The sequence below is a fragment of the Solea senegalensis genome, linkage group LG7, assembly GCF_019176455.1.
Source record: "Solea senegalensis isolate Sse05_10M linkage group LG7, IFAPA_SoseM_1, whole genome shotgun sequence".
NCBI lineage: Eukaryota > Metazoa > Chordata > Actinopteri > Pleuronectiformes > Soleidae > Solea > Solea senegalensis.
In genome coordinates this window covers 20,520,543-20,547,915 of record NC_058027.1, presented here as the reverse complement: position 1 = coordinate 20,547,915, position 27,373 = coordinate 20,520,543, and the positions used below count along the sequence as shown (strand labels likewise).

The following is a 27,373-nucleotide window of genomic DNA, read 5'->3' as shown; positions in this document are numbered from 1 at the left end:
TGACCAAACGTTGCATTTTGCAGTGTTGGGGGTGAATAATTGTGCTCCAGTGACTGGAATCCTCAGACAGACACGGCTGACATATGGTCCCTTTGTGATACACGAGCTGTGACAAACACAGTCTGTAGATATGGCTCCGCTGGACACATTGCACTCTCGATCAAATGGCTGGCAGCCATGGACATGTGCATATGTGAGCCGCACTGTTTTCACACACACACACACACACACAGAGTGACAGCCTCTGCAGAGCCAGGTTATCTGACAGTGGATTCTGCTTCTGTGCCACCACTCAACTGCCTCATTACCCCCCCCTCGGCCCCTCTGACATGGTCACTGCTCCGCTCTCTGCCGGCGTCACCGGCGTCTTAAACACATTCAGGCTCTTACTAATGAGCGGGAGCACAGCGGCTCAGTGCTGCTTAGCGACTGCAGTGGCGTCTGATAAGGTTGCGTCCCGAGTGTGAGTCACCTCTTGACAATACGTGATCTTAAAAAAAAAAAGAAGAACCCATAAAGATTACGACATCACATCGTCCAAAGTTCCCACTTAAAGCTGTGGCGAGTAATATATATTTCTCATTACTGATCAATATTTCCCTAAAAGCCTATCAGCATAATGCAAATCAATTCATCTGCGAGCAAACGCAATTTCGCCACCTCCGTTTCCAGTGTTGGAGAAATCTATGAGCAATCACAGGGCAGTTCAAAAACAAAGGGCACCTCCTACTGGCTGTTCAGCCATGCACACGCACATCCCTTCAGTGGAAAGGTTGCTATCAAATGCTAATGCTGCAAATCAACCTCAATAAAAAGGAAACCGTGTCTAAAAAAAGGTTTGAACCACAAACAGAGTAATGTGTGTCATTATGGAGGGAGACTTTCAGAGACTACATCATAATATCTCAGTACAACGGCCATCGAGCACAGCACACAAACCGCCTACCAAGTAAAGGTACTGTTCTCAGTGGAAACGTAAGCCTGACTCAGAGTGTTACTATTCCAAACTGTACCGTACTGTACCAAACAAGGTTTGGTGCCATTTCAGTGCTGATCTAGTGGGAAGGGCTCACTACAGCGAGACTCCATATAGAAAAACTTCAAAAAAAATCATCCGCCCATGGATTAGACTTAACAATCAAACATTTCTATAGAGATCCTGAAGACATCAACATTTGATTCAAACGCTGCCATGAATTTTGACTTTCCTGTCTCTTTACTTAATATGTAATATTGATAAAAATGACACAGAATGGGTGTATGTTAATACTCCTACTCTACTCTGCATACATGTCCCTTTGGATGACCAACTGTCAGGGCAGCTGCTGCTGCTGCTGCTGCTGCTGCCGCTGCTGCTGCTGCTGCTGCTGCCGCTGCTGCTGACCTGTCGCCCCCCTCTCCCTCCTCCGCTTTCTTTCTCCCTGGTGCTGGACTTGGCTGATTGTTCACCTGAGGCTCACCTGCAAACCTGCGATCAATCTGGCTTCACCAACTCCACCTCCTTTAGTGTATATATAAACGACCGGCTGTTTCTCCTGCTCCTTCGCCTTCGCATTAAACCGGCTCCACTCTAGCTACGATCATTTGCTACCTGAACCTTGTACTCCACTTTTTTTCCCCCATAGTTCCTGCCTCGTTCCTGTTGCCCGTCCACGTGCAGCCCTGCCCTGTTTTGTATGCCTGCTTGTACCTGTATTTCTGTTTCTGTATAGAGTTTCAGGCTGTTTTGTGTTCTATTTTTGAATTAAAAGTCCAATCCATCCAAGTATTCTTGGGTCCCTTTGTCTACAAACAAAAATAATCCTAAAAAATCCGTGAAACACATGAAACAAGCACGTCTGTCGGTGTGCATTTAATGAGGAGCTCATGTGATCACAACACTTGAGTGAATCGACCTCTGACAAGCACATACATACTGAAAATGTGTCGCGTTTAAAGTCGTGATTATTATTAACCACGCTTGCGTGACGCTGCCTCAGTGAATTTCCCAACCACAGGCTTCTGTGACTCATGGTGAATGTTGTCATTCGTCTCGTCTTCACACACCGATGACGTCTCACGTACATGAGATTGGAAAATTACACAGCAGGGATGAAAACCATCCCTCTGACGATAGAAAGCAGATACAGTATAAGGATGACGCCGAGTGGAATCAGCCCACATACAGCTGCACGACCGCATAGCAGGTTGTGTTTTGTTCAATTTTTTTTTAGACATGACTGGGTTGACAAATAACCCTGGAACTTGAACCAAAAGAGGCCAACTCACAGTGGAGCTCCTCTAAATGGAGAGGAGTCTAAATGGAGCATTACAGGCCATCCTAATTTCCTCCACATTTTTTTTTCATCTGCTTCACTCTCTCTGTCTCTCTGTCTCGCTGTCTCTCTGTCTCCTCGGCTCACTGCGCTTACTTTCTTCAAGAGGCAGACACATCACATGTGACAATTCATTAACCAGAGGCTCGTGGCTCCTTGTTACTCCGTCAGACTGTGTAGACTGTGTCGCAGTGAGTGAAGCCAAGAAAACTGTTTTACAAGACACTGTGAGGTGTTTGGTATATATCTAAAAAAAAATAAAAAATTACAGATGATATTTCACACAAATTATATCCATGCAGACCTGAGAGCGGATGGTCGGTAGTTGTATTGATTTTAAAGGAACACTTCACTGATTAGCATTCAGCTTTATAAAACAGAATGAAGATATTTCTCGATTCAGGGGAAACTGAGGTTGGGAGGCACAATTTTTCAAAAATACTTCCAGAAATACAAAGCTAAATGCAAATCTGTGAAGACATTTTCAGCAATAATACTGTCTCATACAGAAGGTATGATGTGTTTAGAGAAACACCTCTAAATTGACTTGACTTATCTCACCATCATAATTGACTGTAGGCAGCAGGTGACAGTGACTCAGTAAAGTAAATTATTGGCAGCATTTATTACAGTATCGTACAATCTTTTTTTTTCCCTCCCCAGACACTGAAATATAATTCATCCATGTCACAGTTCCCCAAAAAATGCATTAAATCAGTAGCAACTGGACTTGTAGATTCCCTGAAGACACTTCACGTCTCACCCAAGAGGCTTCGTTTCTGAAATGTGCGGCTGATTCGAGGTTTGACAGCACATCATTTAAAGTGTTTAGAAACAAATTACAGACTAATGTGGTGACTTCCATTCCCCCCCATTGCTGCGTTAAGCAACACCTCAAGGAATCACGTTGTCAGGCAACTGTCAAGTAATCGATTTAATGTGCCATATTTTTCAAATTAAAATGTCAATATTTGGTGCCAGTGTATCAGTAATCATATCTCATGTAGCTGGGTGAAGATGTTTAAAAAAGACTTCCTTAAACTGTGTTTTGGTTGTGGAAAGTGTCATCGTGGTGTGGATGAACGTGACATATTTTCAGTGGGATGTTTCCTCCTTTGCTTCAGGCATTACAACTTAATGGGATTCTCCAGTCATGGAGTTTGTTTGTAACCTTTACGTGAATGCCTCTGGGTGCAAAGCAGCCGCACCATTTTGAGCAGTAATTGATGCCGGCACCTCGAGAGTCACACAACGGTCGGCTCCGGCCCCCTTTTCTCTCCTCACTAATGACGCTCAGGCGCAGGGCAAACAAATGGGAGAAGAGGCTTCAATAATGGCCAAAGTGATAAAACCGCCGCCCCTTTGTCCGTGACCTCCCCAGAGCCTCCATTCAGCCACATCTCCCACAAGATAAGACAGAGCACCTCACACATCCGAGTCTCATATCACACTCCACAATGGAATCACTCACAGAACACACACACGCGGGCACCATCACACACCTCACCCCGCTGCAGCGGCGGAGGAGCAGATTTCGGGGCTGTGTTCTGCTGTTCGTCTTATCAATTTCAGAGCAGGGGCTGGATGAAGGAAGAGGCTTGTGTTTGTGTGTTATATTAGCACTGCATCACCTACTACGTTCTGTGTCTCCCGCTGTTGATTCCCGACCACCATTTCTCGCTCCTGTGGACGTTCTTGTGTGAAATTGCTTTTCTTCTTTCCCCTGCATCCTGAGCACATGTTGATCAGCGAGAAGGCACAATCCATTCTGCGAGCTAAATGGCAGCAAGAGCGGCAGCACTTTGGATGAAAGCAATCATCAGGCCCGATCTTAATGGTTGTTTTGTACATACAATCGTTGCCTGCGTATCTATTAAAGGCCGCGCCAATTAGATTTTACGATGAGGCAGAGAATGGTGAGAAAATGTGAGAGTACTGTCAACGATCAAAACTGCTCAAAAATAACATTTATGTGTTTCACGCCGCAGGGGAAGTAAAGGAAAGAAAGAAAATCAGGCGACTGCTCCGATTTTACAGAAATCATTCAATATTGTGCTTTAAACCCAAACTGAACAAGTTCCCTGATTTCTGCCTCTCAAACATCCTTACAGGTTTTCCGCCGAGCATTTGCTGCAGGTGTGTGTTCAAAACAGCGAATGCTCCCCCGTCTGTCTGATTGAAACGCTCGATGAGGCGCGTTTTTCCCGTCACATCTGCCACATTCACCCAAAGTGCCATCTCCTGCCTGTCAGTCACACTGTACACACATAAGAACACAAACAGCTCAGTTATCACACTCAAAAATCAAAGAGTTTACTGTCGACAGGCTCTGACTGAGGTGGCATCTGCATCTAACTCAGGACTAAAGCTGCAGTGCGTAACTTTTAAGTGACCATTCCGCATGAACAAAGATTGTATTATTTCTGTGCTGTGTCCCCTACTAGGGGAGAGTTGTGTGGAAAATGGGTGAGGTATTTTTGTGATGGACTGGCCTCTCCTCGCCTTTCACCCTATGTCAGCTGGGATTGGCACCAGTGACCCCTGTGACCCTCATGTGAAGGATAGATAAAGCAGCTTTTCAGCCTTTCCCAAATCACTTTTGATAATCGGGACAGTAATAGACCAGCGGCTCTTGTGTCTCAGTGAGCAAAAAAGGCCGCCTGACAAAAAGATAGCGTGGTGAAAACATTCTTAAGATATTAAGCAGTGGCCTAAATCAGCTTGTCCTTGTGTCCAGAAGGGCAGCCATGTTTTTCACTGCTTTATGCTAGTTCACATACTTCAAAAAAAACCTGAACTGTCTCCCTTCAATCAAGACTTGTTTGAAGAACTTGGAAAGGCAGCTTCTTATGAAGCACTCTTTATTGAAGGCTTGACCCGAGGGGACGATTACATCTTAAAATGGGGAAAATCCAAGACCTATTTTAGAAAGAAAATGACGGATGTTAATTTCAGTGTCCGTGGTGTGCAGTTGTACTTTTATATTTATCTATTTCTTTCTTTTTTTCTCTGCTTTTGTTTCTCTTTTCTTCTTTTTTGGTTGTTTGTCTCTGTGTGGCCCTGTGACGGACTGCCATGTGGAGGATACACCGTTGGATGGATGGAACATTCTGTAAATTGTACAGAAAGTTCATCCCAAGTGATCTCAACTGTCCACAGGAAACATACTCAGAAGGGATGTTAAGAACAGGTTTCAAAGTTACGAAGGTTACACCGTCCTCACTATGAAGCATCTACTTGGGAATGAGTTGTCCTTCATTGTGACTCCTCCTCTTCCAGCATCCAATGCTTGCATTAACTTAAATGAGAGCAGCGGAGCAGTGATGAATGCTCCTGACAGAGAGATTAAACTGGAGCAGCCATTGTCCTCTGATCAATAACTGTCACCACAGACGCCAGGAACCAAACAAGTAGCTCCAACACACAAACCTGGGACAGCTACATGGAAAGGAAGTCTATGTGTGTGTGTGTGTGTGTGTGTGTGTCTAATTGGCTTGCTAAAGGACCCTCAGCTCATTACTCGGCCATTCTCAGCTGCCAGGTCTGTTCTAAATGTGGGCTCTATGCCAAGCACTTAGACATTCAATTCTAATTATCTCACAGCACACTTCATTTGCAAGTTTTCTCTGCAGTTTTAAAAAAAAAATGTATTCTTGATTTATTTAGTTGTAGGTTCAGTTGTATGTGTGTCATATTTGAGTTAAACAAATGATGATTTACAGGACTGGTGACCTGTCTTGGATGACCTGCCCCGACCCTAACTTTCCATTACCCTCATGTGGAGGAATGAATGAATGAATGAATGATGAATGAATGAATGAATGAAAAGATGTGATTTAAGCTGTTGCAACAGTGCAAACCATCAGACGCTCCGTACACTTGAGGCACATGAGGTATTGCCTCAATTAGCGCTGCCTTTTGAAATGAAGCGAATCATCAGAAAAAGAAAAAACTGGGACATGTCGTACATTGACCCCACCCTCTGTTCACTGTTCACAAAGCCTCCAGCGTTCTCCTTCAGAGGGTTACCCACACTCAAAGACAGCTTGGTGAGAAATCACCTGTACGGCTCCACTCTACTTGTTGTGGTTTCCATTAGGGTGAGTACCTGGTACCTGGAGGCTCTGGAAAGGTTCTGATACTGATACTAAAATGTGACGTCAACAGACTGTCGGCCACTGATTGGTCGTCACTGGAAGAGTCATGAGCGCGACGTCCGACACGTGAAGTTAAAAAGACTTCAAAATCCGTGCGTTAATCTCCAACATTTAGCAAGGAGGAGAGGAGTCTGCACTGCTGAAAGCCGGCGATCATGAGCTGCATCGCGACCCGTTCAGTCGTTTTTTAGTTCAGTGACTGTCAGACAGAGGCTGTGCTCTTGTCATGCAGGAAGTACTGAAAAAAATCATTTTAATTAACCGATACTAATGATTCAGGACACCGACAACAGCGAAATGGAGCATCGACTAATACAAAGAAAAGAAAAAAACACACATCAAAACTATTCAAAAACAGGGAATTGGGGATGGGAGGGGTGGAGAGGTGTCAGGGTTGTAATTGTCCCTCAAAAAGATGAATTACTGTTACGAGAGTTTGTTTCCACGAGATGTTTCATCGTTCTTCTACATTCATGTCCAGGGCCCATTTTCTCCAATTCATGTTTGTTTCTATAAGCTTGTACGTTATTACTTCCATTTTTTTTTTTAAGTTTCTCATTGAGTAATTAATCTCCAAGTGCTAATGGACGGTGGGTTAACTGCGTAGTTAAAACATTAAAATGTGTATTATCAAATAAAGATGATATTGTTTTTCTCAGTCATTTCTAATGCTGCCCTCAGATGCCTTTCTTTTGGATTATCCCTTAAAATCCCGCAAAGTTTGAATATACCATTTTATTCTAAATATAAAGTTCTGCTTTCAGTTAGAGAAAGTCCCAGTGTTAAGATGAAATAAAAATAATAATCTTCATGATATGTATTTTATTTTCCGGCCCATCCTTCCTACACTAGATAAAAACAACTCTACACTTATGAACGGTTTTATATTGAATGAAACCTGTGCGCACGCACACACACACACACACACACACACACACACACACACACACACACACACACACACACACACACACACACACACTGTTAATGTTTGTGGAAGGAGAATGTGGTTGGCTGAAGCCTCAGTGTTTACGCCTCCAGCTCACAGCTGTGCTTAGTTTTCTGCTGAGGCAAATCAAACATGCCTTGATGCTTCATATAAGAGATGAAACCACGGCGGGAGCTTTTCTTGCAAAAGAGATGCAGGAAACACGACGCATTTAATGAGGGAAAACATGGGAGATCGTATTGGCATCCAGTGTCAGCATCCCCTGCTTTACGGTCAAAGAAACAACACTAGTGACTGAGATGGTAAACTCCCTGTAAAAAATATTTCAGTAGACTCCTTTTGTGATAAATTAATTAAGTTAACAAACCAGTGGAGTCCCCCCCTGATGGATATTCAAGAACATTTAGTTTTCACACACTTCCTCATTGGCTTCACTTTACACACCTATAGATCTAGGGAAACCTCATTATTGAATCAAGAAGAATCACCATGCAATGAATTCAGCTCAGGGCCTGTTTGTCACTCAGTCGTTTCCTATAGATTTATAGATTTATAGATACAGTAAAAACACACTTCTAAAGCACAAGTCCAGGAAAATAATTGGTTCAGAACGGCAAGGTACAAGTTAAAGAACATGGATACAGATTTCCAGGTAGGATTGAAACTCATCTGCACCACACTGCATCTCTCTCACACACACGCGCGCACGTGGTTCAAGGAGCATCAATATGGCCATGGTGAGTTCAATAACGTAGGACATATCAAACTTATACGAAAAACTTCAACAATCAATGGATAAAACATGATAATATAAACAACATGTAAACAGTGTTGGCGTTCTAACACTTGTTATTTCCACCTGTGAAACAGCAACCGCTGAAATTTGACACGATATTAGCCACTAATATTTATGCCAACTGAGAAGTGCGGGTGAGAATCACCAGAGACACCACGATACTATAGCATCACGATATTTGACAACAGCTCAAGTGAGAGAGAGCACTTGGCATCATCTAGTGGACTGAAATGTCTTTTTTTTTATGCTAATCCACAAAAGGTGTAATGTTTTTTTTAACATCAATAACAAAAAAATCATATGTGGAAAAAACTGAACTTAACTAAGAAACAAACGGAAGAGAAGTAAAGCAGAACCACTGGACCCAGTTTTCCCATTTCCTCTCAGTGCATTGGACCCATCTGCTCGCTGAACTTTCCCTGATTAAACTAAAGCACAAACACACCCACAGCCCCATCATTCATACAGCACAAACACACACACACACACACACACATGTGGGCAGAGGCATATAGAGGGAATGAATTATTCATATGCCCTATATGTGGTAAAAGTGGGTCAGAGTACACTGGTGTACTTCAAGGTACTCCTGCCAGCAGCCCACTGAAGAGTAACGGACATTTTTAAAAGATAATAAGAATATAAATGATAAACATTGTGTAGGAAACTAACTATTTTGACTCTTACTTTCACAACTGAATCCCTTACATTTACTTGGATACTGGAGGAAAGCTAAGTTAGCTAGTGAATGTTATTGCAACATTACTATTTCTTCAATTTGAATAAACCTCTAATAGAAAGGTTCACTATTGTGTCAAATTAACAGATACTCTTACTAGTAAATTGAATATGTTTATTAATAGGGTATTAGGACAATATAAAGCTTCAGTGGGATGAGGTATTGTCTCCAGTTTTTTGTTTTTTTATGATAACATCAATTTCTGCAGCTCCTAGTGGAAACGAGAAAAGACTGTGAGATCAACTTCACCGACTCCTTCAAAAAAAAAAAAAAAAACGCAGAACAGTGGCTGACCTTCTTGTTTCCACAGAGAATACAATTCACAGAGGTAAGGCTCGTTATCGTCAGAGGCGTCTGCCATCTCTCGACGGTCGCCGCAGCCCCTAATGGCGACTGTCGGTGGGAAAGGGAAACTTGACCTTTGCTATGAAAACCTAATGCTTTTCATCCAAACCTCTTGTAGGGGCTGTTTTTACTATTCCACTATGTCCTTGGCTGAGTTGTACTTGTAGCCACTTTGTATCATTGTCCTCAATCTCAAGTATCACAGGAGATTTGAGGAGATTTTATAATGGAAACGGTTTAGGACAATTATGTTTAGGTTACTTTCTGAGGTTATCAATTGGAGGATCGCTTATTCAAGCATCCACGAGACATTTGTTATGAATTCAGAGATTGAGAGATCTGTCTGCACAATTTTAGACTAATGTCGCATTGCAAACTTTCCCAGAGTTTAGAGGCTTTAGTGGTTTTACAGTCGATCTGCCATCCAACTGTCTGTCAGCACTGATGCACTTGTTGTTTGTTGACGTGTCAGCGCTCGATCCCAAGCGGCTCCATGGACCTCAGACTCATGTCTGTGTGACGGACTGGGACTGTCACATGGACATTTTGACAAAAAACAACAACAACAACTTCAACACTTCACATTTGTTCCCTACAGACATCCCTTGTCACTTACACGCACATCTGCATTGTTAGAAAATGTCAAAAGAGAATAACTGTCAAGTGGGACATGCGTGATGGAGGTAGTATGTGGTGCACATGCATCAGTGTGGTCTCGTGAATGCTTTGAACAAAAAATTTGGCTGTTCCTCATGTTTTTCCTATCTTTGCAGCTTGAAATGATCAGATGTGGGTCATATGTTCCCATGTGTGTCCAAGCTGCTAGGCCAGGGGTATCAAACTCATTTTTGTTCAGGGGCCACATACAGTACAATTTGATCTCAAGGGGGCCGGACCAGTAAAAATAGCAAAATAATAGCATAATAACTTATGAACAACAAGAACTCCTTTGTTTTTTCTAAACTCAGAAAGTGTCACCAAGCTCATTGAGTCTACACTTGTTGAATGAAATCTGCTATCTATATAAATAAATTGATTGATTGACCCAGGCCTTAGAGAGAGGGGTGTCCCAACTTTCTTTAAGGGGGGACAGATTTGATAATGTATAGATTCCCAGAGGCCAATGGTCCCTTCAGATCCTTTCTTTCTTTTTTAACAGTAAAAGTTACATACAAATGCACTGTTTTATAATAATTAAAATGTTCCGTCCCTGGCCATAAATAATAGATTAGAAAACCGAAGAAGCTGCCTAAACTGGTACTTCACTCAGTGAATTCACTCAAATTGACTCCCATTAACAATCATTTTACACCAAATAACGCTTCCTTTAATACATTTTATGCCACAACAGCTCTGACTGTGAGCTCACTGGCGCTCAAATCCATGCCTTTCATTGACTGGTGACATACCTTCATTTTTTCCAATCTCCAAATATTCTCCTGCTTTTCTAGCTTTTTTTAAAAACAAAGTCGTCCTCCATGCCCCAGGAAATCATGACTCAGAGCCAGTACCTTCCCTTTTTCTCCTCCATCTCTATTTGATGTTATCTTCTGTAAAGTCTCAGAACTCAAGTTCTCTCTTTTCATTCATCGATTATCACTTTATCCTCCAACATGAGGGGCGTGGGCCACTGGAGCTGACATAGGGAGAAAGGCGGGGTACAACCCTGGACAGGTCGCCGGTGCATCACAGGGCCAATACACAACCCTTCACACCTAGAGTCAATTCAGGAGTGTCCAACTAACCTCTACACAGGGTGAACATGCAAACCCCATGGTCTCGAACTCGGGTCTTTTTGTTGCAAGGCAATAGCGGTAGCCATTACACTGCTGTCTGGCCCCTAGTTCTCCCTTTTCTTTGCAATATTTGCCCACTTGGCAGGGGATGACCCTCACACATACACACACACACACCTAAAAAAAAGAAAAACAACTCATCATATTCACAATGAAACGGCTACAATTGTTAATCGCTCCTATTGTACGTCTTATGGCAACTAAGCAAAAAAAAAAGAAGAAGAAGAAGAAGAAGACATACAAATGTAGAGGAAAATTGAGGTTGAAATTGGCAGCAGCTCAGAGAAATATGTTAAAGAGCTGCTTTTCCACTGCTGCTGACAATAGTGGGAGGCGAGCAGGAGAAAAGTGTCCCATCACTGGCAGGCAGAGCGGCAGGGGGACAATCAATGAAACCGCACAAGATAAATGGCACAGATTTTAAGAGCTGCAAGACAAGTGCACAGACACAAAAACCTGCATGCACAAACAAACACACACACACACACACGCGCGCGCCATGACAAACACATGATTAGATAATGTGCCATAAAGACCATGGAAACAGACTGCTGGAACCAAAAGAATCAGGTAACTCTCAATTATTACACATGCACAGAGTGAGATATTTTGCTGCTGCACTGAGGGGACACAAAAAAGGACCACAAAGCGTTGCCACTGTTCATGTAAGCCCCCCTGCAGAGGTGATACCTGCTGCTCCTGCACCGTAATTGCAGGGAAAAGGCAGAAAAGGAAGTTCCAAATTACTCATTATCCTTTCATTATCTGGAGTGTCGCCGCAGCTCTACGTAGGCACCGAGAGGCAGCATTCGGCGCTGCAGTACCTGCCTACGGGGAATCACAGATTTCACTGCGAGAGCTATTACCTCTAGTAGAAGAGTTTGACAAAGTTCTCTAATTACTGCAGGTCTCCAGATTTAACGGAAGTGGGTCAAAGGATAGTCGGATATAAACCAGTGAGGCAACGGAATTTTGGAAGGCAAATATACAGTCACTGTGAACCACAATGACTGGCAGCTATGGGCGTGTCTTAAGGTTTCTCTATACTTGGGGGTTGTGGTTAAAACCTGCTGTCGTATGTTAGAACACATCTTCAATCCATCAGTCTGGGAATACAAGTGGATCAGTTTTACGGTATGTACAAGAGACTTTTCCACTACACAGTTCCAGCAGGTCTCGACTCGACTCTCGACTTCCATCTGGGATAGTACCTGGTACCTGTTATTTTTTAGTACCTGGTCTTGCGAGGTTCCAAACGAGCTGAGCGGATACTAAATGTGACGTCGATAGACTGCCGGCTATTGTTTGGCACAGAGCGCTGACGCGGGAAGAGTCATGAGCGCGACGTCCGAGACAGGAAGCAAACAAGACAACGCAGAACTGTCAACAGCACTGCCGAAAACCGGCGATCGTGAGCTGCATCACAAAGTACTGAACTAATCTTTTTAATTAACCGAGTCAAAGACGAGGTAATAGGAAACACTACCAAACCGAGCCGAGTCACCTTTAGATTACTCTGATGTGGTTAATCTGGAAAATACCTGTTTGAATACCCCTGAACAATCTGTTTCATGCACTTATTAGTGCTCACACTTTACTCCTCAACCTCAAAAAGTATCCGGACACCCTACACTAAGTTGTCAGGGCAAAGTTTGCATTACTGTGTTCCATGTTGCATACAGCAGTAAATCGCCGTAGTTCCAGTCATGTGTCGGTCCACACGTGGATCTGATCCCACATTCTATTCCATCCAAATATATCACTCAACCTTGAGGATATGCAGTCGATGCGTACAGTCCACGCAACTGTCAGGTGCTGCGCGCACACGGTTCGCGCTCACTCTAGCAGACACGGGTGGGTGACAACGTCAGTTTAGCCTCGTTCATACCAGAGCTGGAGAATAATTCTCTGCCACCGATGTTCTCAAATTATGTTTTCACTTTCCTCAGAAGTGGCTTCAGCGACTGTGATTCGCAGATGATTCTTTTCAATCAGCTTCTGAGTGTCATTTGAACGTGTCTCTCTCTTTTTTTCCCCCCCCAGACAGCCTCCCCGATGTTTCATGTGTAATAAACCAACTGGCGCTTTCACAGTGAAGTTTCACTCTGGCACATTGGACATGAAATGAAATGAAATGAGAAAACTGGCTTTCAGCGTCTCGTTTAGCCGAGGACAAGACGAAACCACTGACTGTGAGAATTGATGCGCCGTCACGTTTGAAACGAGAACAACAATCTGCAATCAGTGTCGTGAGGTTGACACTGTATAACACAGCAAGTCTGATCCACTGACGGGACTAACCAAGCTGACCTGGTTATGGGTAAACTGTATCAGCTGCAGGAAGCTGCAATCTCAAAACTATATACTACTAAAATAACCTCTGGATGAAACTCAACAATAATCTCTTTGATTCATGCCTAACATGACATGTGTTTTTGTTCACACACAGGTTTCTATAAAAAGGTTGTTTTTTTTAAAACAATACTCAAGTTATAAATGCCACCAAAATCCAGCACTTACATTATCAGTTATAGTCGTACAGTCATAGATGCCAACTTTGCAATCCCTGTCGTCCTTTACCCAGATTTTAAATGTGACATAACTGTGTACAAAGCCCCCTTTTAAAATGCCTTGATCTACAACTGATAAGAGGATTTGAGTAAAGGTTACTAACCAGCCGACACCTTTCTCTCTTTTCAGCTTTTCCCATCTAATCCTAAACCAGCCCATGTGACACATGAAACACAAGACACATGACCTCTGGCCTTTGCTTCTCTTGCCGTCTGTTCACCGCTCGCTGAATTTCAGTCATATGTTGAGCCTCTGACTGAGGCTACGTACCATTTCGGCCATAACGTCCAGAGGAGAGAAGCTCACTCCACAGTTTCACCCAGGCTCCCTGAGTGGGGAGGAGAGAGAGAAAGGGGGAGGGGAGGGAGAGAGAGAGGGAGGGAGGAAACAGAGATGGCTACTGTGAATTAAATCATCAGAGCCTAATCTTAAAAATATCAGCTTTAAATGTTTCATAATTAATATTTCACATTTGCAGTGAGACTCATTTACAAACGTGAGACACAGAAGCAGCTAAAAATGTGTGTGTGTGTGTGTGTGTGTGTTTTAAATAAAGACATAGTGTATCTGGGTCAGTTACACTTAAAAATAACTGGTTTGCTGCTGCCTCATTTGTTGAGTTGGCGTCAGTTACCTAAATCTTAGGTAAGGTTTTCAAACACAAATGACATTTGAACTTGCTGATGGAGGTTTACACAGTGACACAAAAAGGCTGTTTAAGGATGAAATAATTAGGAGACATTGTAAGTTTCAGCAAGATGATGTGATAAAGCAAAGAGGGTTGAGCGCAGACGACTTCTTTTTTTAAACATGCAAACATTAGACCGAATGTTTCAAAAGTGAAGTACACGTTCATTTGAGCACTGGCAGAAGAACATCTCCTCCTTTCTCCCTTAATGGGTCACCACAGCAGATCATCTGCCTCCGTCTTGCCCCATCACTTGCAGAAGAACATAAAAGTAGCAAATCCTGAATATTGTTTATAAGCAGCAGGGGGACACGAGTCGACACAGCTGTTTTGAAGACCACGTCTCTTTCTCTTCAAATCCTGCCGATAGTCTCCTCACTTTACACTGGACTAAGACGTAGTGACACCTGTAGGAGCCAGTATTAGGTGGATTTAGGTTAGGGTTAGTTAGTTTAAATGATTAGTGCAGGATTACTCGTTACAGTGTCAGTTGTGAACGGTTAAAGAAGTTGACTGTTGGCGTTAAGCCCTTGATTCTTGCAAGGAACGGTGGTTGTGTTTCTGAAGAGTCCTTTTTTCTGTAGTTTCTGTTTTGTATCACAACAATAGTGCGTGTATTGTAACACTATATATAGATCTTTTTTTAAAAATGGAATAACAGTGGCCATTTGTACTTCCATCAGTGACGGCCGTCGCTGTCAGCAGCAGGCAAGTGAGTCACTGCGACCCACCGCCGTGATAATGGCGACTCCACCACAAGACAGAACACGCGGTTGTCGGATTCTTCTGAGTCGATATGGGGGGTGGGGGGGGGGTCGTCCATTAGAGACTTGGAACATCTAGAGTGAGTGAGGGAGTGTTTCACTACAGCACGTACAAGCTAATCCCCTTTAAGGAATTTGCAACATGTTAAAACAAAAGGCGTCAGCATTAATCTCATCACCCTCTCACGGCAAACTCTCTCTCCTGAGAGGAGTAACGGTGGGTATTTTGTCTGCCAGTGTTTATTTTGTTTTATTGACCGAGTGACAGTCTGACAACTTCACACAAAGACACTGAGGTGCTGACCTAGAATTAGAGCTTGTACATTATGTATGAGCCTCCTGTAGAACAACAACACTCATCATTTATGTTTCATAGAACCTGATTAAACAGTCGCCTGGCTGTTGATGCAACTGCCGACACACACACACACACACACACACACACACACACACACACACACACACACACACACACACACACACACACACACACACACACACACACACACACACACACACACACGAAAATCTCTGAAGACGGCCACGGATGTGGGTGGTGCTTAAAACAAACAAGCAAACATCGGAAGATGAAAGATGAAAGACAAAAACAATTGAGGAGAACATGAGGATCAGATGGTGTAAAAAAAAAGGTAGTACATCAGTATTTGTGACCACAGATACGATCAGTTAAGTTTATCTGATGTACTTCCATAATGATCACGATCATCACTCTCTTGTCTAATCAGTGCGAGGATCATGGTCCCAGATCTGTTGCTCTGTCATCTTTCTCTCTCTCCACCATGTGTATGAGCCACACTTTGTTAGACTCGCTCTGACTTGGTGGTCCCAGACCAGTTCTCGGCAATTTTTCAAAATCAGGCATTGGGGCGGAGTTGATGCAGAAGAGGCGGTTTAGTTCTTTGAGCCTTCGCCTTTCTTGTTTAAAGAAATTATTTTCTTGTGACATCTTATGACCATCGTGATAATCAAGCCGCCTGAATTTAATTTGATTTTACGGTTGTAGAACTGTCAAAAAATGTTCAATGTGCCCCTTTTTCCAAGATAACTTTCACTTTTGATATCTTCAGTTATTCAATGTTTAGGAAGCTACTGACACGTGTTTGTGATTGGACTGAGGGCATAATGATAAGTATATGGGTGAAAAGATCTATTCCTCTGCTTTTCGGTATCTATCCATCCATCCATCCATCCACTACCACTTTATCCTCCACAGGAGGGTCACACAGGGTGCTGTGACAATCTCAGCTGACATAGTGTGAAAGGCGGAGTCACACCCCGGACAGAAAATCCCAAGAATGTATTTAGCATATCACTGTGTGCTATCACAACACAAGCAACACAAGAGAGTTTAGGGAGCGTGTGTAAATTGTAGCATTGACCAACAAATTGCAAATGAGCAGCTTGTGACTTTGGAATGAACTAGGGTTTCACTCTTCCTACTCTAAAACTTCACAAGTCTCTGGATCTTAGGTCACACCGATCATCAATCCCCATACAGTGTTAGTTAGTTCGTTTTAGTTCAGCGGCCACATACAGCAAAATTTGATCTCAAGTGGGCTGGACCCGTAAATTAATAGCACAATACTCTATGAAAATATCATCAAGTGCAATCACAGTGGATCTATAAAGGCACAAACAATTAGTCACAGGTGTCTGGAAGTGTCTGGTGGGCCAATTCTGGCCCGCGGGTCGTACGTTTGACATCCCTGGTTTAAATGTTCTGGTATTAGCTAATCCACTAAGGTCACTATCAGTATTGTGAAGGGACAAATACTATCAGGACATTTCGAATACAGAGGAATTCAAGAGACTCACCAGCCCCTCAGGAGGCCACGGAAAGGCTTCCGACTAATAAAGCTTATGATATTGCAAGTAACCATGGCGACAGCAAACCCCTTTCACGGATTATATGCATTTAGTGTGGCGACGTATTTATAATCAAACAAGGATCTCGTGGTTTTGTGACCTCTGTGCCGCGTGTGGGCAACACGCAAGCTCCGTAATTGGTAGATCTGCAGGAAATGAAAAGAGCACAAAGAGAGGAAGGCAACCAGAGGCCAGAGCTCTCCAGGAGAAGAAACACACACTTAAACACTCGAGGAGTCCAGGAACCCTCAGTGACACACATAACTGGAGCAAATGAAACTGCTTTACATTAACAAAGCAGCACTGGCCAAACACACTGCACCACAACAGCACTGCACGTCGCACTCATTGTGTTACTCCAATGATAATAGCGGCGTAAAGTTGTGCTTCAAATTAACCTTTGATATCAATACAATGCACTTGTTTGTTTTGCTGAGGTTTGAGGTTAATTAAAAGACCCGAGTCGTCACATTTAGGGTAAAACGTACCATTTTTATTCATCTCAAATTTGGTACAAACATTCACTTAAACTCACGGTTTAACTGCAGGGATGTGGGCAACCAAAGGTCAAGGTCAGGTAAAGTATACGTGACACAAGTCTGGATGCATAAAACGGTTTACAGTGGAACGGTCGGTCAGCAGCAGAAGGAAAACAACCACTGATTAGACAGCGATTCTAAGTTCTAAGACAAATCCTATTCATTTTATTTGCATCGTATAATTGCCTGTCCGATTAGCCGCACACAAGGGAGTCGCGGGAAATGATGGCAAAGTGTAAATGAACATCAACTTATCTACAGCACCAATCACATTCACTGATTAGTGGGTAAAAACGTTTTTTTTTTTAATCACTGCTTTTGAATTTTATGTCCTTGTTTTTATTATCTATTATGCTAAGTTGAGTTGGCACTGGGACGAAGATTTCCTGGTGATGATGTTGGGTTGTTATTAAGTCTATGAGTGTCAAGTGTTCTGAATATTTACAAGCATAAACAACACAAATAAGACAGGCTTATAATACATTTTCATTTACTGTGTCCTGTTTGTCTCTTTTCATAAATTGCCACCATCTCTCATTAACCCCCCCCCTCCCTTCAGGGCTGATATAACGATTGGACTCAGATGTCCCCGAGTTTGACTTTGATCATTGCTGATGACAAAATCTAAAGCTGCCCCTCTCTCCCTCCCTCTCTCTCTCTCAAACACATTTCCTGTCGCCCCCTCGCTGGGTCCTGTGTCAGAGCGGAGATAAATGAAGGGCAGGGAAATGGCTGAACTCTCCAGAGACCCGAGGCCGAGGCGGCAACAGGACTCATGGTGTCCGCTTCATTTTCTGTTTCACATTTGTCTTTATTACGACAGAGTGGAGGTGGGTTTGTCCGCAGCAGCGTAGTGCGGTTGTAAGGACATGCCGACACATACTCAGTGCTGACTGAGCGCTGTGCACTCCTGGCTCACCCCCCTGTGCTGGGGAACCAGTTTGGAGACATGAAACAGATTTTAGCCAAGTCCATGATAGCTTAAGAATAGATTTATCTCAAAAAGTTGTAAGTTTGCAGACTGCTCCCTCTCCAATGACTTTGGACGTGATCGCGTTACAGAACAACACATACTGCAGTTTCCAGTCAGATACAGATATAATTTTATACACATAGAAGGTAAGGTGACACAGATTTTATTAGGTCAGCCTTTTGTGGAGTGGCTAAAACGTGTTTTTCTTAGTGTCCCCAGAGGCAGACATATTTACAGTGAGCGTCCATGTTTCAAGATGGTTCACAGCACAGGGGGTTATGCACAGGCCAGTCAGTGTTCCAATCCATGCGTCTGTCCCTTTTACACATTTTAACTATCCTATCCTGTTGTGTGTGCAACCTACAACAGTGCTGAAAGAAAAATAAAATCAATACCACAGAATAAAGTGAGGCACACCTTGCCGTTAATGAATCAATACTGCTGCAGAGGCTGTGACGGTCCTGAGACACAAACATCACCGTCACATAAGGTGCCGTGTGGGATACGGCCAGTGGGTGGCAGCACAGCTCAGCTGCCATAATATCTCAAACATATCCATTTTGTTTTTTTCTTGTTGCTGAAGGTTAATAAAGCAGCTCCATATAGTCATATGCTCATTATTCAGTATAACTGTGGACTGCAACATGCATCATACCGTGTCCTCTGTATTGTGATATTGTAAGAAATATCGAGAGTGTGAATAATCCATCCATCCATCTTCTACTGCTTTATATATAGACATAGAGGGAAAGGCAGATCTGCATGTTTTTGGACTGTGGGAGGAAACCGGAGAACCCGGAAAACCCGGAGAAAACCCATGCACACACGAGGGAGAACATGCAAACTCCATGCAGAAAGACTCTTGTTCCAAACTGTCTTCCTGCTGCAAAGGTATGAATGCTAACCACTACACCAACCGTGTGGCCTAGTGTGAATAATGTGTAATATAAAAAAACGCTGCAGATAGGAAGTGCTGTATAAAGGCACGTTAGTGGATGAATGTCAAACCTGTCTGGAGAAGCACTTTATCCAAACGTAAAAAAAAATCCCAGTAGAGTCGCCCCCTGGTGGCCAGAGTACATATCGTCGGAGGAGCCAATAAAAAGATATTTCTGCTGGATTCATATTTTGATCAAACAGTGTCCAGGTCACTGCCTTCCTGCTACTCCCCCTCACTCTGCAAAAACAGCTGAGGAAGAATTACTCTTTCTGAACCCTGACCCCATTCACTTTAGCATCAGCATCAGAGGAGCATTCTGCTCCAGTGAACTGAGCATTACAACTCCAGAGTCTGCAGTGTCCAGGAAAGAAGCAGATGAGAGGGGGTCGGTTACAGCTACATGAATATTCCAGTAATAATAACTTTTGAATTGTTGTGATGCATGACACACGCGCACACACACACACAGATATACTGTAACACAAAGCAAAGGCAGCAGGTGCAGATGGGTAAATCAAATGGTTTGCCCACTTACACAAACACACCTGACAAACCTGGCAAATGCCATTCCTCCACTGCTCAGATTAGATGAGACAGATGAGAGATGCCGTGGCTGAAATGATATAGTTTCATAAAAGTCTGGAGCAGCCTTGGTCTCTGGGTCATATCCAAATCTAAGCAGCTATTTCTGAAAATCAACAGTGATCGCCTTTTCTTTTTCCTTTTTCTGCTATAAACACACACACCAGTATTTAATGGAAAATCATATTCAATGCCTTCAGAGACTTCGGGGATGCAGGGCGGTGACCCAGATAGAAAACACGCTGTGTAGTTATTACTAATCAATTTCATCAAAAACAAATAATCAGCAGCTTTGCTGAGAAAAACAATTTCCTCCCCGTGCTTTGTCTCAGACTCGGAGAGATGAAGGTGAAACAAGCTGATTGATTTCTCATTTAAGTCAAAATCAGAGAATTTTTTACCAAACATTCGCTGGATTTAGGCTAAAAAAAATGATAATTCTGTGGTTTTCTCTATTGGGAAATTAAACATTTCGGAATAAAGAGGTCGCATGATTGTGGGCTTTTTTTCCCCAACCCAAAAATCAATTGATGAACTGCTCACGAAGCAGCCCACGAGAGCTCATCATCCTCATCGGGACCAATATAAATAGATAGTTTAAGCTCCCATCAGCCTGAAAACTCATAGCTGGCTGGAAAAACAAAGAGAAATCAAATAAACTCTGCTCTTCGACAAGTTCCGCTTCACCTGACATTTACTATCATATGATGGGGACTAATTCAAATATCACTGTAAAAATAGCTTCTGCAATAATCACCGTCTGACACAAAGCAGTGACTCAACAAGTCCAAACCTATAATGAAGTGGAAAGAAGAGGGAATTCATTCATTCATGTTACCAAAAAAAAACCACTCATACAGTCACACAGACGCCGTCATATTTTGTCACGCAGGGTATTTGGTCGTCACCATTTCTATGAATGGGAATCAGCAAAAGAGTCGCTGCATGGAGGACGGGAAGCAGTTACCTTGGAGACGACCAAAACTTTTTTTTTTTTTGCAAAAAACTGACAAACTGACAAAATGACTTTGTCGAGCAACGGAATATCCTTTAAGCAGCGTTGTCATTAACATGCCCCCTGCTGGCTGAAAAACTGAAAGAACGTTAACTGAAAAGTGGCTTTTTCTTCAACACTTCTCAGTAAATATGATTGCATGATGAGAGCAGAGAGCTGGGTACAGTTCCAGTATTTCCAACTACACACAAGGAGCGATGCCAGTAATCTGCTCTATATGCACATTGTTAATATTTGCTTCTTGTGTAGAAAAAAAGCATCCAAGGGTGTTACAAGTCTTTTTACTCAACGATCGGTGATAAGCCACAAATCAGAAAGTCTTTGGGGTTGCCAGGTTGGAGAAATCCCCCCCGCCCCCACCGGGCTGGTATTTATCCTTCTCCAGCTTTTCTGTTATCTGGAGAATGACTCTGATGTTTGTTTCTTTGTTTTTTTTTACAATAAAACCTATAATCAGTGAGATATGATTCACTATTTGTGGTGACACATGAAAACAGTGATGGCAGCTGTTGGTTTATGTGACATCTACATTTCTCACAACAGAACCCCCTTGACGTTAATTTTCGAGTGTGTTATATGCTTTTTTTTCCAGCACAACCTAGGCAATCAAAACATTTTCACCAACTACACAAACACACCTGAGCTAAAAGTACTCATAATGTTTAAAATCGGATTGTATTTGTGAAATTTGGAAATATGTCACAGTTCAAAGTTCACTTGGCTCGTTTTTATGAGCAAAAACAAAAGAAAAAACTGTGTATTTTGTGACTTCACCATTATAATTAATATGTGACCTATAAACACACACCCCCACGATGTCCATATAAGAAGTTGTGCATTATTCCCTCGGTAAGGGTGCACCTGCGGCACAGATCTGTGCAGTGTGAGCACTAAGGGTTAATTTCTGGGTGAAGCTAAGCCAATGACCTGCAGGGACTTTTTGGACTCAAGGCAAGATTAAAAAAAGAAAAAAAGAAAACTACAGGTGGAGCAAGAACCAGTGCTAATGTCTCTGCTCCAGTTATGACAGCGCACCAATGAATATATTTATTATTATTATTTACACCTCTCACGTCTCAGACAAGACAGCATGTCAAAAGTGTCCATTCAGTTTGACTGAATCACCAAGCTCATGTTTATAGTGAAGATGCTCAGACATAATGCATTCCTTACCTTAATCATCACTACTAAGTAAGTGCCTTAACCTAACCTTAACCACAACCAGTCAATGCCTCAACATAACCATAACCTAATCAAAATTCAAATATTGGCTCCTAACTTAACCAGTTCTTTAGAAATAAGGTTCTGCCTCATCAGGACGAGGATTTGATCCCCATGAGGACTACTGCTCCTGACAAGGTCTTAAAGAGAATATGTCTTAAAAGAGGAAACAAATACATCCACACACGTGCACCTGCTGGTTTGTTATAGTGAGAGTCGTCAAATACTTCATATGAAGAATAATGACTCACCACTTTCAGCACCTGGCAACCAATATAGCTTTGAAACTGATCAAAAATGTTTATTATACTTAAAGAAGCGGGAAATCTTTAAAAAATAGTTGTTTTTCACGAGACAATATAATAAGCACAAACATGGGAACTCCCATGTAAAGTCACCGAAGGCACTGCAGTGTTTCTACTGGAGGTTACACAGTATTTGTAGTGGGGTAAAAGTAGCAGAAGCTCCATTCTTACCTTGTTTTGTCGCCGCTGCTCCTGTTCACTATGAACCGCTCGTGTCCTCCTCTTCTCTCTCCTCTTTTAATGCCGCTCCATGGCTGCAACGCTGCGGGCGCACACCGCGCTCCGCGCCGCTCCTCAGTTCCGGAAAACTTCCCCGTGCAAAAGTGAGGATCTGCAAACGGAGAGGGAAAAGAGGGCAGCGATGGACAGGAGGAGGGAGAAGAAAGAGAGAGGCTGAGGGGCTCGGGGTGGAGGGAAGGCGGAGAGAAGAAGAGGAGGAGGAGGAGGAGAAGAAGAAGAAGAAGAAGAAGAAGAGACACCGGGCGCCTATTAAACTTGATCCTCCTCCCAGAGAGACACCAAAGCGACCGCTGCCGCGCTGACATTCAATACTCGGCGGCAGACAGTCAGCGAGGAGCGCGTCTCCTCCTGCCCGAGCGACGAGGGAGGCACGGGGGAAGGGGAGGGGAGGGGGGGACATTTATTACGAGGACACCAAGTGAGCAACTTCCGCCAAGACAGGTGGATGTGCACCTATGGGACTGTGAGCAGTGTTGCTTTAAAAAGTCATTCATAAGCTACACAAAATGACCGTAGTTATTAAAGAACTATTACTTTATTAATACTATTAAAGTAGTATTACATTACAGCATGTACTCACAGAGGCGCCTCATGGGGCCCTAATAAAGCATCTGAATTAATACTTGATGTTCAATGTTTGATCTTTGGCACAGTGGACATGAAGGACCTGAAATGACATAAGAAAGAAAGAAAGAAAGACATTTAATACAATTTTTTATCAATGTGATTTTTAATGGTTGATTATATTGATTTATACTTGTATTTGTTCATTTAGTTATTAATGTTTGTATTTATTTATATATGTATTCATTTATTCATCATTTCTTTCTTTTATTTATTACTATTATGTGTAATATATGTTTTTGAAGAAGGGTGAACTGTGTGAGCTTACCGTAAAAGTGCTTTAATCAGCTTCAGCATCTCAGCTGGAATATTGGCAAAACGTCATTTAATTGTACATGTGGCATGGGCAAAGTAAAAACTATTTCTTTATTTATTATTATTTATCTCATCAGACAAGCAATTTGTTAGCAGTAGAATCAACTTCTGCAACTTTTTTGGGACGCTTATTGACATTTTCAGCCATACTCGAGTTTCAAGTGTCATTATCACCAAAGCAGGAAGGTTCTTCTGTATTTCTCCAGGTACATGACGCCTCCTGCCACAGTCCAAAGATGAGAGGGTGATTCAGGAACCACCTGTAGGTGTGAATGTGCGATATAGCTTGAAAGTGATAATACTTAAAAAGAACACCCTGATAGCTAGGTTCTTACAGATATACAGAAGATACAGCCTATTACATGTAGTCGATTTAAACAATCAAATCGTTTTGACCAATGTGCTGTACAGTAGTATTTAAATAAATAGACATAAATACAAAAACATTAAATAAATAAAAACATAAGAGACATTAACATCTCGCCCTGAAAGTGTACAACAGCAGACTCACACTGTCTCAGATGCACAGGTGGGTCTTTAGAAGAGATTTAAAATTAGACAGCATAACATTGACTCATCTACCTGCCCTTTGAGTACATTTTCTGTCTGACAGTTGTCGTCTTCTCACCGTCTCGTCCACAAGCACTCGTGTGTGTGTGTGTGTTGGACATTTTGGAGACCAGAGTGCCCCCTGCAAATAAACTGCAATTACCATGACAACCACACTGCAAGCTGGGATGGGATGATGTTGATCATGGCAACAGTGGCAGGCAGCCAGACCAACAGCCTGGCTCTGCCCCCGGGGGCAAGCTAACGTATGAATTCCAGGGTCTCACACTAGTGTGTGTGCACACACACAGTGATTTTTAGTTCTCATTAAAATCCACAGACAGCAGCTCTGCACACAAAAAAAAAGTCATCCGTGCCCCCAAAAAACTGCAAGAATGAGCGGGTGAGCTGTGACATGTACCTCTGCACTGTAAGCAGCAGGGGGCTCAGGCCTGTACTGACGTCATGCAATCCAGTTAAGTCAGAATCAAATCAAAACCCAAACTTTTGGCAGGAAGCCGCACAATTCAAATTTATAGATATACTGTATATACCAGGAAACATACATAGCAGACAATATGCAAGGCCACTTGTCTTTTTGTGGGTTGTACAAAAAGTGAAGCTGCTATGCTGTTGGACCAAAACAGGCAGTGAAAAGCAAAGGAGAGAGCATTTTATCGAATCCCCAAAGATGCCGTGACACGACAGAGGTGGATTCCACTTGTGTGATCACTTCTCGATATCTTGTTTAATTCTATGTGCTTGTATTGCGATGTTTAAAGGGCCCATTTATACTCCATTTTCCTAAATTTTACATCCGTCCTTCAAAACATTGTCCCTGTCACTACCCTACATACCTCCGTTGATATTGACGTTACTCAATAGTTCCTCTAGAGGGCAGTGCTGAGTGCCATTAGAGAGGAACTTTTATTGTGCTTGATACGAAATAGACAAATGCTCACATGGATTTAAGTCATCCCATTAATGGGTAATATTGCTCATCGCTGTTGCCGAAGAGGAAGATTGATGACAAGCGGCATTTTAAATATTTCCATATGTCTGCCGCAACTTTTGACAACTTGCTTAAATGTCACAACCCACAACGTGCCAATAAGTGAAGCCAAGCGCCTGGCAGTCTCTCTCCGATTTCTGGCTGCAGGGATAAGCCAACAAGTTCTGGCTGCTATCTTTAAATGCCCATATAGACTCTTCTTCGTTAATTTCTTGACAGATTGGACTATTGACTCTATACTGCCCCCACAATCCGCTGGTATTGCTCTGTTGTTCATGAGCTCTCCTGCGACGTGCACAATGATGACACTTAATGACGAAATGAACCTCAAGTACAAAAGGCATCCATCCGTCTCCGTCTCCACAAGTGTTCTCGAGTGTAAGATGAAGGAAATTTTACCAAAAAGTTGAAGATACAGTAACACCACAGTTGTGGAATAACGTCCTCTGTTTCCATACTCGTGAAAAGCACTGCCGGAGAATTATAGCAATCAGTCACAGTCTGTCAAGTTCTGTGAGATATTGCTTGATCTCCATGGATTTAAAGTGAACTCTCATGGCTTGAAACTGGCACTAACGCTGGTTATCGCTGTAGAAACGTGTCCTGCCAACATGGCGGTGTAGACAGAGTAACATGACGTCCAAGCTTTATACTGTGGATTATGGATGACATCCGAAACCACCTGTCCCACTTTTCCACCCGCCAGTCACACAAAGCAAGGATGGATATAATGTGACCATAGAGACATGTAATTGTTTGCCATAAAGACACTGTGGGTTCAGATTCATTCACTGAGTCACCTGTGCAGCCCTGGATAATCCTCCATGAATTTGTGTTTCTTCAAAGAAACAAAAGACAAGCAGGTTCTTGTTCTCACCCTCTTGCAAAACAATAATATTATTAGAAACAACAACAATAACTGAATTTCCACTGCAATGTGGTTATTCTAATACACAAACAAATGATAAACAAATGACAGCCTGGTCATAGCTGGGAACAATTCTGTACAAACAGCACTTTAATGGTGTCATTGTTGTCATATCCACAACCAAAATTGTGACATTATCTAGATTTAGAGTAAACAGATAGTGCAGGTTTATTGAAGTGTGGATATATGAGGCCGTGACAATACAGTAGTCAGCTGTGACTGCACTGTGTGTGTGTGTGTGTGTGTTTGTACCAAGAAACAGTATTAGACAGGCACAGTCACTCTCAGTCAAAACATGGCTGAGAGGGGGTGGGCACACACAAGAAAAAAAGATTTTAGCCACAGCTTTAGTGAATGACATCTCAAGAACTCAAGGAAATGTTTGCAGCTTTAACTCACTGTTTGACAGCCTTTTCAAACTGGAAAGTGAAGTTTGTGTCTGGCTTCTGATACATGTCAGCCAGGGTTCCTCAATCCTGGTCCTGTTTTAGATGTCTCCCTGCTCGTTATCAGACTTTTGCGGAGCTTGATGACCAGCTGACCATTTGAATCATGTGTGTTGGAGCAGGGCAACACCGAAAACCCCGGGACTAGGATTGAGAAACAAATGTTTACATGCACAGTTTAATCGAGCTAAGGCCATAGTTAGGGTAGTAACTAACTATGTTAGCATAGTTAGCTAAGGCCATAAGACAATCGAACCACTTGCCGAGCATGAGTATGTCAAACCATGGCCAAGAGGTAAGGATTTGGGCTTGTAACCAGAAGGTTCAATCCCGGAATGGGCCTAGGGCTATTGCTCCCCCGGGTGGAGATGAGTGCTGCCCACTGCTCCTTGCTTGTGTGTTTACTACTGGTGAGTAATAAGAGTGGGTTAAATGCAGAGGTCAAGGTCAGATGGATCATGCTGTGGTTCTATATGTTTTGTACCCGCTGTACGTATTAATCATGATACCAGTTAGATTTCTGACAGCAGTACTGCAGTTTATAGCCTTCTACTTCTGGGTCAAAGCCCGAGAAGGAAATATCGGTGCATGTGCAGAATGCCAAGTCCGACTCTAGTCTGACTAACTGTATACATGCAGGAGTAATTGGACTATGAATTGCATTATTTAACCCTAAC

At 42.7% G+C, this 27,373-nt stretch overlaps 1 protein-coding gene across 1 annotated transcript in view; it reads right to left on the bottom strand.

The window, feature by feature from the left end:
- The window catches only part of LOC122772639 (SH3 and multiple ankyrin repeat domains protein 3-like), a 73,218-nt gene extending 50,311 nt beyond the window's left edge, over positions 1–22,907 (bottom strand). Inside the window, exons 1-2 of the mRNA XM_044030827.1 lie at positions 22,754–22,907; positions 13,939–13,996 (exon numbers count right to left, since the gene is read on the bottom strand). Of these exons, the coding sequence (XP_043886762.1) occupies positions 13,939–13,950 (12 nt within the window). The 5' untranslated portion in view covers positions 13,951–13,996; positions 22,754–22,907. The remainder of the gene's footprint in view (positions 1–13,938; positions 13,997–22,753) is intronic.
- Between the last annotated feature and the right edge of the window lie 4,466 nt (positions 22,908–27,373).